This window comes from Octopus sinensis, linkage group LG25 (genome assembly GCF_006345805.1).
Source record: "Octopus sinensis linkage group LG25, ASM634580v1, whole genome shotgun sequence".
In the NCBI taxonomy this organism is placed as follows: domain Eukaryota; kingdom Metazoa; phylum Mollusca; class Cephalopoda; order Octopoda; family Octopodidae; genus Octopus; species Octopus sinensis.
The window spans coordinates 20,059,080-20,071,868 of NC_043021.1; the positions used below are offsets into that span (position 1 = coordinate 20,059,080).

The following is a 12,789-nucleotide window of genomic DNA, read 5'->3' on the forward strand; positions in this document are numbered from 1 at the left end:
GATAAAACATACAGTAAGCAAATAGTTTATCATTTTTTTCCTAATTTGCATTTTCACCTTTAACCTCTGCAGATAGCTTACTATATCTTATATATAGGCGTAGGAGTGGCTGTGTGGTAAGTAGCTTGCTTACCAACCACATGGTCCCGGGTTCAGTCCTACTGCGTGGCACCTTGAGCAAGTGTCTTCTACTATAGCTTTGGGCCGACCAAAGCCTTGTGAGTGGATTTGGTAGACGGAAACTGAAAGAAGCCTGTCGTATATATGTGTATATATATATATATATATATGTATGTGTGTTTGTTTGTGTGTCATGTGTATATGTCTAGCATATTTCTGTTTTTCTTATAGTATTATGATTCCTAATCAGTGGACTGTGACTTTGTTTTATAGGAAAAATATATTCAACAATTAGTGACGGCAATGAAGAAAGTGTATCAGGAGGTCCATAGTATTAACCCATGTTTGGTGGCAGATGTATTCCGGTTCATATTTAAAAAATCTGGTAAGTCCTCCTTACAAAATTCCAATCCCGACAGGATTGTCTCAAAACAAATCTAATTCTTTCTATGTCAGCCAATTTCCATTCTTGTACATTTACTAATTCTCCTGTTTGCCACCTCTTCTGCAAACCATGTGGCAGTCTATACTTTGCTGAAGAGGTTGAAAAAAGGCTGTTACATGTCCTGAGTTGTCTCTCCTATTTACTGAGACTAAACCAGCTAATACTGCTTTTATTTTACTTCTCTGTTATATAATTATTTCTGCTTTTTCTAATGCCGCAGAAGCAGGCATGGATGTGTGGTAAGAAGCTTGCTTCCCGACCACATAGTTCCAGGTTCAGTCCCACTGTGTGGAACCTTGAACTGTCCAAAGCCTTGAGATTGGATTTGGTAGATGGAAACTGAAAGAAGCCCATCGTGTGTTTGCACATGTGTTTGTGTGTCTTTGTGTCAGCATTTGTCTCCCACTACTGCTCGACAACCAGTGTTGGTTTGTTTACATTTCCCATAACTTAGTGGTTCAGCCAAAGAAACTAATAGAGTAAGTACCAAGGTTAAAAAAAATTAAGAACCAGGATCGATTCGTTTGAGTATAAATTCAGCAAGGTGGTGCTCCAGCAGGGTCACAGTCCAATGACTGACACAAATAGGAGATGAAAGATAAAAACATATTTGTTTGTTATTTCTTTATTGCCAACAAGGGGCTAAACATAGAGGGGACAAACAAGGACAGACAAAGGGATTAAGTTGATTACATCGACCCCCCAGTGCGTAACTGGTACTTAATTTATGAACCCCGAAAGAATGAAAGGCAAAGTCAACCTTGGCAGAATTTGAACTCAGAACGTAACTGCAGACGAAATACCGCTAAGCATTCTGCCCGGAACGCTAACGTCTCTGCCAGCTCTCCGCCTTCATATTTGTTTGTCCCAACAAATAATTAACGTAGTAAATTAACAGAGTTGTTAGAACAGCAGATAAACTTGCCTTGGGAGCTACTTATTTCAGTTCTCCATGCTCTGAGTTCAAATCCCGCTAAGGCCATCTTTACCTGCCATCTCCTGAAGGTTGATTAATAATGTAAGTCAAGTATTACAGATGGTTTCTTCTCTTGTTCTTTCTCTCTAGATTTTCGTGTCTGCTTAAGTTCACTGTCATCAATTACCCTTTTTTTTTTTCAATAAAATAGTTTTTTAACCATTAATCTTACGTGCCACCGGCACTGGTATCAGATTACGATTATCAAATCAAAATCGTAATCTGATACCAGTACCGGTGGCACGTAAGAGAACCATCCAAACGTGGCGGTAGCCAGCGCTGTCTGAATGGCCTCCGTGCCGGTGGCATGTAAAAAGCACCATCCGACCGTGGCCATTGCCAGCTTTGTCTGGTCCCCATGCCGGTGGCATGTAAAAAGCACCATCTACTCGTGGCCGTTGCCAGCTTCGTCTGGTCCCCATGCCGGTGGCACGTAAAAATGCACCATCCAATTGTGGCCGTCTGCCAGCCTCGTCTGGCACCTGTGCCGGTGGCACGTAAAAAGCACCTACTACACTCACGGAGTGGTTGGCGTTAGGAAGGGCATCCAGCCGTAGAAACATTGCCAGATCAGACTGGGCCCGGTGCAGCCTTCTGGCTTCCCAGACCCCAGTTGAACCGCCCAACCCATGCTAGCATGGAAAGCGGACGCTAAACGATGATGATGATGATGAATGATCGTTTAGCGTCCGCTTTCCATGCTAGCATGGGTTGGGCGGTTCAACTGGGGTCTGGGAAGAGAACCATCCAAACGTGGCCGTAGCCAGCGCTGTCTGACATAGAAAGAATTAGATGATGATGAATGATGACATATTAGGGATATATTTTCTCGGTAAACTTTCCTCACCGTGAACTTCCTTCACAGTGAATTGACGGCAGTGGACTTACCTGTAATCCTACATTCGGTACCTGGAGGGACCAAGAAAGGAACATTTTCATAGCAACCCCTACAAATCCTTTTTTTTTTCACCATTTTGTTATACAACTTTAGAAAGAATCTTATGATTAAACCTAATTATCTTTAAGTCTCTTTACATCATATGTACCAATGCTACCTGCCGGACGAGATGGTGAAGATGCCAACGACCGCTCGGTTCAAAGTCTCCCTTGACCACAAGTGGCCTGAACTCTTTACATGAACACCACCCTGTACATAACTCCATGTCCCCCTACATGGCCTTGCTTTTTGCTTTTTGAGCCAAAAAATTAACTAACTAACTAAATCCCTTTTTTTTACCATTTTGTTATACAAGTTTAGAAAGAATCTTATGATTAAACCTAATTATCTTTAAGTCTCTTTACATCATATGTACCAATGCTACCTGCCGGACGAGATGGTGAAGATGCCGACGACTGCTCGGTTCAAAGTCTCCCTTGACCACAAGTGGCCTGAACTCTTTACATGAACACCACCCTGTACATAACTCCATGTCCCCCTACATGGCCTTGCTTTTTGCTTTTTGAACCAAAAAATTAACTAACTAACATAAGATTGTATTTAGTTAACCTACTTACCGCTCTCTACTTCTTGACACTGCCTTCCTATGTGTCTGTCTCACCACATAATATGTTAATAGTTAACTTTTCTTAAAGCTCTCGGCACTCATATATTAACCTTATCTTGACGTGTGTTTTAAGTATGTTTGTTGAAGTCTTCAGTCTCTGGTTTGGATGTGGCTTCTTAGAGGAGGAGGAGCAGGGAGTGACGGAGATTAGGTGGAAAGCAAGTAATGTTTTGAAACTCAAGAAAATAATGGAAACGAATTGAGAAATAAGGAGCCGCCCAATAGACACAAACAATAAAACAGACTAAGGGACATTCGACTTTGATCTCTCCTTGTCAATCTTGCTTCCATTTGCCAACAATAAACAAGTGACAATGATAAAAGATAGATTTGTGGACTAACATACAATGTATGACTGTAATAGTCTCCAAGATGAAAGTAAGGCATTGTATGAAACCATTAAATGAAGGTTGGTCAGGATGTGAAACCACGGACCGAAGTGAAGTCAATACAGGCACAACACTGACTTAATTGTTTCATTTGACTGTGGTCATGCTGGGGCACAGCCCTGAAGGTTTTAGTCGAACAAATCAACAATCAACCCCAGGGCTTTTTTAAAACCTAGTACTTATTCTGTAGTCTCTTTTAACAAACTGCTAATACCTATTTCTTTACTACCCACAAGGGGCTAAACACAGAGGGGACAGACACAGGTATTAAGTCAATTACATCGACCCCAGTGCGTAACTGGTACTTAATTTATCGACCCCGAAAGGATGAAAGACAAAGTCGACCTCGGCGGAATTTGAACTCACAGCGTAATGGCAGACGAAATACCGCTAAGCATTTCGCCCAGCGTGCAAACGATTCTGCCAGCTCGCTGCTAATACCAGTTGTCGAGCAGTGGTGGTGGTGGGGGGGGGGCAACAGACATAGACTCAAAGACACACACACACACACATATACGATAGGCTTCTTTCAATTTCTGTCCACCAGATCCACTCACAAGGCTTTGGTCGACCTGAGGCTATAGCAGAAGACACTTGCCCAAAGTGCCATGCAGTGGGACTGAACCTGGAACCATGTGGTTGGGAAGCAAGCTTCTTACCACACAATTTAATATTTGTTTCATTCTGAGTGTGTTGACTAAGGTAACCACCCCTGGTTCAGAAAAATCAGTAAATCCATGAATGCTTTGGGATCAAGAGTTCTGGAAAATCAATGTTGTCCATTGGATTCAAAGGAATCCTGTATCAATACATCAGATTCTCTTTAATTAGCCATTTCATTATATGTGAATTAATTTCTTGTTCACTTAATCACACACATCACTCTCCTTCAGTTTTTAGGCATCATCTCTCTACATATCTGTCTGTCTGTCTATCCACTCACTTGCACACTCAAAAAAAATTACTTTACATCAGAAGGCGCAGGAGTGGCTGTGTGATAAGTAGCTTGTTTACCAACCACATGGTTCCGGGTTCAGTCCCACTGCGTGGCACCTTGGGCAAGTGTCTTCTACTATAGCCCCGGGCCGACCAAAGCCTTGTGAGTGGATTTGGTAGACGGAAATTGAAAGAAGCCCGTTGTATATATGTATATATATATATGCGTGTGTGTTTTTGTCCCCCTAGCATTGCGCATTGCTTGTCAACCGATGCTGGTGTGTTTATGTCCCCGTTACTTAGCGGTTCGGCAAAAGAGACCGATAGAATAAGTACTGGGGTTACAAAAGAATAAGTCCTGGGGTTGAGTTGCTCGATTAAAGGCGGTGCTCCAGCATGGCCGCAGTCAAATGACTGAAATAAGTAAAAGGGTAAAAGAGAACTAAATATGTTTACACAGACATGAATATTAACTCTGTACCATTCTCCATTCTGTATCGTTACTCCTATCAAATGTAAAGACTTTGTTGTTAGCTCCTCCATGCACAATATATCATATATATATATATATATATATTTTTTTTATGTGCCCTTTTCGAGCCTAGCCAGGCTCATGGGCCCGGTTTCCCAGTTTCTGTGGCGCATGTGTTTCCCCCAGCCAGTCCATCGCAGTGTTACTCAAGAAACAGGAAGAGAGAGTGAGAGAAAGTTGTGGTGAAAGAGTACAACAGGGGTTGCCACCACCCCCTGCCTTGTGGAGCTTTAGGTATTTTCGCTCAATAAACACACACAATGCCCAGTCTGGAAATCAAAACCGCGATCCTCCGACTACGAGACCGCTGCCCTGACAATTGGGCCATTGCGCCTCCACTATGTGTGTGTGTGTGTGTGTGTGTATATATATATATTTTTTTTTTTTTTTTAATTTATTTTCTGTTGATCTATTGTAGGTGTTGTGGGTGTCAAGCCAGATACGGTTATCCAGACAGCTAAAATACTAATCCAAGATCGTCATCTCTATCGGTGTATCAACTGTGAAGCTTTGTGTGAATTCCATACAGTGAAAAAGCCATTAGGTGATTTGAGCCATTCCTCTGAATCAGCTAGAAGCAACCAGCAATTCCCGTTCCATGATGAAAGAAAAGGTATGTATTGTGATAGAAATGTTTTTAAGACTATACATAGTGCTGCAAGTCTTGTGGCTTACCAAGCTGAACAGTTTTACAATTAAATAGGGTAGACAGTGATAAAATAATAAAAATGGTATTGTTATATTTTGGGATGGTCATTTTTTTTTTCTTGTCAAATAAACACATATATGGCACCATTCGAGCATGATCATTACCAGCATCGCCTTACTGGCACTCGAGCACCGTGCTAGTAGGGTATTAAGAGCACCATCCGAGCGTGATCGTTGCCAGAGCGGCTATCTGGCCTCTGTGCCGGTGGCATGTGAAAGACACCATTCGAGCGGGATCATTAACAGTATCGCCTTACTGGCACTTGTGCCGGTGGCATGTGTAATAAGATTCGAGCGTGACCGTTGCCAGTATCACCTGACTGGCATGTAAAAGCACCCACTACACTCTCGGAGTGGTTGGCGTTAGGAAGGGCATCCAGCTGTAGAAACTCTGCCAGATCAAGATTGAAGCCTGGTGCAGCCATCTGGTTCGCCAGACCTCAGTCAAATCGTCCAATCCATGCTAGCATTTCTGCGGCGTGCTAACGTTTCTGCCAGCTTGCCGTCCTGATCTTTCATACCTACCCTGCAATGTTACTCTAAAAATAAACAATCACTTCATTGAAATCTCAAAGCTGCGAGAAAATGTATTCAAAGCAATGTGAATAAAGAAGTATTACATTTGACAGAGCAATCTGAAGGCTCCCTGCATTCAGTTTGTTCACAGTAACCTAGCTATTTATTTGTCTGTCTCATTACAGATTTATTCCTGGGTTCTGATGTTCTATTATTACATAACTTGCCTTTCTATTTGTCTGTCTGACTCATCACGTTTATTAGCTTTTTATTGCTTCCTCAATTTTATGTATTTAAAGTAACTCACCCGTAGCTTTAATCTTAAGTAGTGTCAACCTGACTGCAATTGTAGCTGAGAGTTGTGAAATAGGGTGGAGTTTAATGTCATATCATCATCATCATCATTTAATGTCCGCTTTCCATGCTAGCATGGGTTGGACGAATCGACTGAGAACTGGCTAACCATATGGCTGCACCAGACTCCAATCTGATCTGGCAGAGTTTCTACTGCTGGATGCCCTTCCTAACGCCAACCACTCCGAGAGTGTAGTGGCTGCTTTTACATACCACCGGCACGAGGGCCATTTTGGTGGTACTGGCAATGGCCACGCCCAAATGGTGCTTTTTACATGCCACCTGCACAGGAGCCACTCCAGTGGCACTGGCGACGACCTCGCTTGAATGTTTCAAGTGCTAGTAAGGCGACGCGGTGGCGATCACGCTTGAATGGTGTCCTTAACATGCCCTAGGAATAAGTGAGTCAGTGTGTGTGTGTGTGTGCGTGTGTTGGTGTATGCTAGTGACTGTTTCCATCAAATCTTCATATTGAATCTGTTTTAGTAAAAACAGTAACACTTGTTTGTGTCTTCTGTAAGTTTCGGCCCCAGTTGAGAACCAGTGTATTGTGCCAACCAAAACCTTATCAGCTGATTTGGTCTACAGAAGCTGAAAAGAAGGAAAGAAACTCGCCATGTGTACACACACACACACACAGCACATGTATATAGGCGCAGGCATCGCTGTGTGGTAAGAAGCTTGCTTCCCAACCATATGGTTCTGGGTTCAGTCCCACTGTGTGGCACCTTGGGCAACTGTCTTCTACTATAGTCTTGGGCCGACCAAGGCCTTGTGCCTGGATTTGGTAGATGGAAACTGAAAGAAGCCTGTCGTATACGTATGTACGTACGTATATACATACATACATACATACATACATACATATACGATGGGTTTCTTTATAGATATATGCGTGTCTGTGTTTATCCCTCCCCCACCGCATGACAATCAACATTGGTGTGTTTACATCCCTGTAACTTAGTGGTTCAGCAAAAGATATCAATAGAATAAGTCCTGGGGTCGATTTCTTCCACTAAAACCCTTTAAGGTAGTGCTCAGCATGGTCACAGTCAAATAACTGAAACAAGTAAAAGAATATATATCATCATCATTGTTTAACATCCACTTTCCATGCTGGCATGGGTTGGATGATTTGACTGGGGACTGGCAAACCAGATGGCTGCACCAGGCTCCAATCTGATCTGGCAGAGTTTCTACGGCTGGATGCCCTTCCTAACATCAACCACTCCAAAAGTGTAGTGGGTGCTTTTACGTGCCACCAGCATGAGGGCAAGTCAGGTGCTTCTGGCAACGGCCATGCTCAAATGGTGTTTTTTTACATTCCACCTGCACAAGAGCCAGTCCAACGGCACTGGCAACAACCTCGCTTGAATATTTTTTCACGTGCCACCAGCACAAGTGCCAGTAAGGCAACGCTGGTAACGATCATACTCAAATGGTGCTTTTTATATGCCACCGTCATGGAAGCCAGTCAGCTGCTCTGGCAATGATCATACTCAGATGGTGCTCTTAGCGCTCCACTAGCATGGATGCCAGTCATCGAATTTGATTTTGATTTCACTTGCCTCAAAAGGTCTTTGCAAGCAGAGTTTAGTGTCCAATGAAGGAAAGGTATGCATAAGTGGGCCGGGGGTATTAACTTTGTAGTTTACTTTAGAAAGCCAATCCATGGGTGTCGGCTAGCAGATAGAACTTTTTCAGCGATTTTACACAAATTTTCATTTTGTGTGTGTGAGAGAGAGAGAAAGAGACTGTGTCCTTGACTCGACTTCATGTGAAAGTTCCTTGATGCAGGTCAGTGCCTTTTGTTCCTGACTTTCCATGCAAATATGACTGATAATGGGGAAATATTACCTTACTCAGAAACAGGTAAGGCTTAGCAAGAGAAATATGTCACCAAACTCCTCACATATGGTCGTTTGTCTGTCCTTGTTTGTCCCCTCTGTGTTTAGCCCCTTGTGGGTAGTAAAGAAATAAGAAACTGTTTGTAAGCCTGTCATGTATCTGTGTGTGTATTTGTTTCCACCAACTGGCGTTGGTTTGTTTATATCCCATAACTTAGTGGTTCAGCAAAAAAGACTGATAGAATAAGTAACGGGCTTTAAAAGAGATAACAAAACTAGAAGTATTGGGGTTGTAATTTAACATCTGTTTTTCCATGTTGGCATGGTTTGACAGGAGCTGACCAGCCAGAGAGCTGTCCCAGATCCCTTCTTCCAAATTAGGCCACAGTCCTGTAACTGAAACAAGTTTTTCTAAAAAGAAAAATTAAAAAATGATGATGAAATTCTTTGATATTTTCAATGTCTTATTCTTCCAGATGTCCAACCTACAATAATTTGTTCATGTCAACATAATGTTCTTCCACGCTACAGCATAAAAGATACCGTTTTCCCCAGACAGCCGTTTTGTTCTCATTGTAAATCGTAAGTAAACCAGATCAAAATTGGTTTCTTTTGTTGTTGATGTTTCTTTCTTTCTTTCTTTTTTGCTTTTATTTACAAACCTTTAAATTGTCTTAGATCTAATCTTTATATATAAAACTGAAGTTGTGTGTGTGTCTGTCTCCTCCGATTTAGATTCCTAACTACTCCCACATTTTGCAGTGCAGTTTAACCAAAAGTGGGTATCTTATAGTTGTGATTCATATCGAGCCCTTCTGGGTATTAGCGTGTGTCTACAATGAGTCTACGATTTTAAAAAAATTTACCATCATTTTTCCGCACTTTTAATGATTTTTGCTCGGGTTATATAAGGGAAGTAACTCTCTAAAAATGCTTATATAGTTATTTCCCTTACAAACCCGAGCAACGCCGGGCGATACTGCTAGTGAAATCTAAATGAGCTATAGGTAGTGGGTAGCGATTTTCTTCACTACTTAAGGGAGTGATGATCCTGCCTGCTGCCTGGCACGAGTGCCAGGCTGAGCTGGCTCTGGCTGACAGTACCCGGTATGGGCCCCTATCCAGGGTTACGGAAAGGAGGCAACCTTCAAAGAAATCCGGTGTGGAGCGCCATAGGGGCTTTTAGTGTTCGACTCGACACTCTTCCGGCAGCTCCTGCAACCAATCTGGTGCCAAACGTAATGCTCTGCACTCCTTTGGGCTACGTCAGCAAGGTCGAGAAGAATCCTGACGATTGGGCTACCCAGGATTTTCTTACATCTAGCCCAGGCCTGCGCAAAACTGGAGAGGACATGAAATGGAAAAACCAGACTGGATTAATTTATGTGCAACTCCATTGTCTCCCAAGACAAAAATATGCCAACAATAGTATTCTGATTATTATTAGTATTATTATTATTTCTACTACTACTACTACTACTACAACAACAACAATGAAAGTGGTGAGCTGGCAGAATTGTTAGCATGCCAGGCAATATGCTTAGCAGCATTTCATCTGTCCTTGTTCCGAGTTCAAATTCTGCTGAGGTCAACTTTGCCCTTTGTTCTTTTGTGATCAACAAACTAAGTACCAGTGAAACACTTAGGGGTCAATGTAATTGACTAGACACTCCCCCCCTGCCAATTTTAGGCCTTGTGCCTTTAGTAGAAAGAATTACTATTATTATTATTAATTTCAAATTCTGCCGAGGTCAACTTTGCTTTCATCCTTTCGGGGGTCAATTAAATAAGTACCAGTTACACACTGGGGTCAATGTGATCGACTTAATCCCCTCCCCCAAGCTTCCCTTGTGGCAAAGATTTGAAATCATTATTATTATGGCAGCAGGCTGGCAGAGTCATTAGCACATCAGGCAAAATGTTTAGCAGCATTTGGTCCATCTTTATGCTTTGAGTTCAAATTCCACCAAGGTCGATAAATTAAGTGCCAGTGAAACTCTGGGGTCAATGTAATCAACTAGTCCCTTCTACCCAAATTCCAGGCCTTGTGCCTTTAGTAGAAAGGATTATTATTATTATTACTACTACTACTATTACTACAACGAAAGTAGCGAACTGGCAGAATTGTTAGCATGCCAAGCAAAATGCTTGGCAATGGTTTGTCCGTCTTTCAGTTCTGAGTTCAAATTCCACTGAGGTCAACTTTTCAAGGCTGATAAAATAAGTACCAATTGAACTCTGGGCGGGGGTCAATGTAATTGACTTATCCCCTGTCCCAAAATTGCTAGCCTTCTGCCAGAATTTGAAGTCATTATTACTGTTAGTAGTAGTAGTAGTAGTAGTAGTAGTAATCCTTTCTATTATAGGCACAAGGCCTGAAATTTGCAGGGAGGGGTAAGTTGATTACATCGACCCAAATGTGTAACTGGTACTTATCTAATCAACCCCCAAAAGGACGAAGGGCAAATTCGACCTCAGTGGAATTTGAACTCAGAATGTAGCTGTAGACGAAATACCACTAAGCATTTTGCCGAGCATGCTAACGATTCTGTCAGCTCGCTGCCTTTATAATAATCCCTCTCTCTCTTTCGGAGAGGCACTGAGCAGCTATACGCACACATACACACACGGCAGTAACTTCCGTCTACGGAATTCAATTACAAAGCTTCGGTCAGCTCGGGGCTATAGTAGAAGACATCTATCCAAAGTGCCATGCAGTGGAACTGAACCCGAAGCCATGTAGCTAGGAAGCAAGCTCCCTAACCACACAGCCATGCACGCGCCTACAATAATAATAATAAATAATAATCATCATCATCATCATCATCATCATCGTTTAGCGTCCGCTTTCCATGCTAGCATGGGTTGGACGGGTCAACTGGGGTCTGTGAAGCTGGAAGGCTTCGTCAGGCCCAGTCAGATCTGGCAGTGTTTCTACGGCTGGATGCCCTTCCTAACGCCAACCACTCCGCGAGTGTAGTGGGTGTTTTTTACGTGCCACCTGCACAGGTGCCAGACAGAGCTGGCGAACGGCCACGAACGGATGGTGCTTTTACGTGTCACCGGCACGGGGCCAGGCGATGCTGGCAACGGACGCGAACGGATGGTGCTTTTACGTGCCACGGACACGGTTGCCAGACAGAGCTGGCAACGGCCACGAGCGGACGGTGCTTTTACGTGTCACCGGCACGGGGTCCAGCCGAGGCTGGCAACGGACACGGACGGATGGTGCTTTTACGTGCCACCGACACGGGGCCAGACAGAGCTGGCAAACGGCCACGAACGGATGGTGCTTTTACGTGCCACCGACACGGGGCCAGACAGAGCTGGCAAACGGCCACGAACGGACGGTGCTTTTACGTGTCACCGGCACGGGGCCAGGCGAGGCTAGCAACGAACACAAACGGATGGTGCTTTTACGTGCCACCGACACGGGGCCAGGCAGAGCTGGCAAACGGCCATGAGCGAATGGTGCTTTTACGTATCACCGGCACGGGTGCCAGACGAGGCTGACAGCGGACACGAACGGATGGGTCACTTAACCCCTGCTTTCTGATATATGATTTGATTTTGATTGTTCTCACTGGTCTTGCCGGGTCTTCTCACGCACAGCATACTTCCATAGGTCTCGGTCTCTGGTCATTTCCTTGGTGAGACCTAGAGTTCGAAGGTCGTGCTTCACCACCTCGACCCAGGTTTTCCTGGGTCTACCTCTTCCACAGGTCCCCTCAACTGCCAGGGTGTGGCACTTTTTCACACACCTATCTTCATCCATTCTCACCACATGACCATACCAGCGCAATCGTCTCTCTTGCACACAACATCTGATTCCTTTTAGGTCCAACTTTTCTCTCAAGGTACTTACACTCTGTCGACTATGAACACTGACATTACACATCCAACGGAGCATACTAGCTTCATTTCTCGCAAGCTTACGCATGTCCTCAGCAGTCACGGCCCATGTTTCACTGCCATGTAGCATGGCTGTTCGTACACATGCATCATACAGTCTGCCTTTTACTCTGAGCGAGAGGCCTTTAGTCACCAACAGAGGTAAGAGCTCCCTAAACTTTGCCCAGGCTATTCTTACTCTAGCCGTTACACTTTCAGCACACCCACCCCCACTACTGACTTGGTCACCAAGATAACGGAAGCTATCAACTACTTCTAGTTTTTCCCCCTGGAAAGTGACGGAAGTTGTTTTCTGCAGATTTTCAGAGGTTAATGCTCCCGAGCATCTGCCACATACAAAAACCATCTTCCTAGTTAGCCTTCCTATGACATTGCTGCACCTCTTATGTGTCCATAGCTTACACTTGGTGCATCTTATAGAGTTTCTACCTACACCTTTTCTACAGATCGAGCAGGGCCATCTACCTGAAGGCGTTTGTGATTTGTCTA

General features: G+C 43.6%; 1 protein-coding gene across 2 annotated transcripts in view; it reads left to right on the forward strand.

The window, feature by feature from the left end:
- LOC115224378 (deubiquitinating protein VCIP135) overlaps positions 1–12,789 on the forward strand; it is a 71,220-nt gene that overhangs the window by 38,689 nt on the left and 19,742 nt on the right. For both annotated transcript variants that reach the window (XM_036513372.1, XM_029795261.2), the window contains exons 5-7: positions 394–505; positions 5,382–5,576; positions 8,865–8,970. In XM_036513372.1, the coding sequence (XP_036369265.1) occupies positions 394–505; positions 5,382–5,576; positions 8,865–8,970 (413 nt within the window). The remainder of the gene's footprint in view (positions 1–393; positions 506–5,381; positions 5,577–8,864; positions 8,971–12,789) is intronic.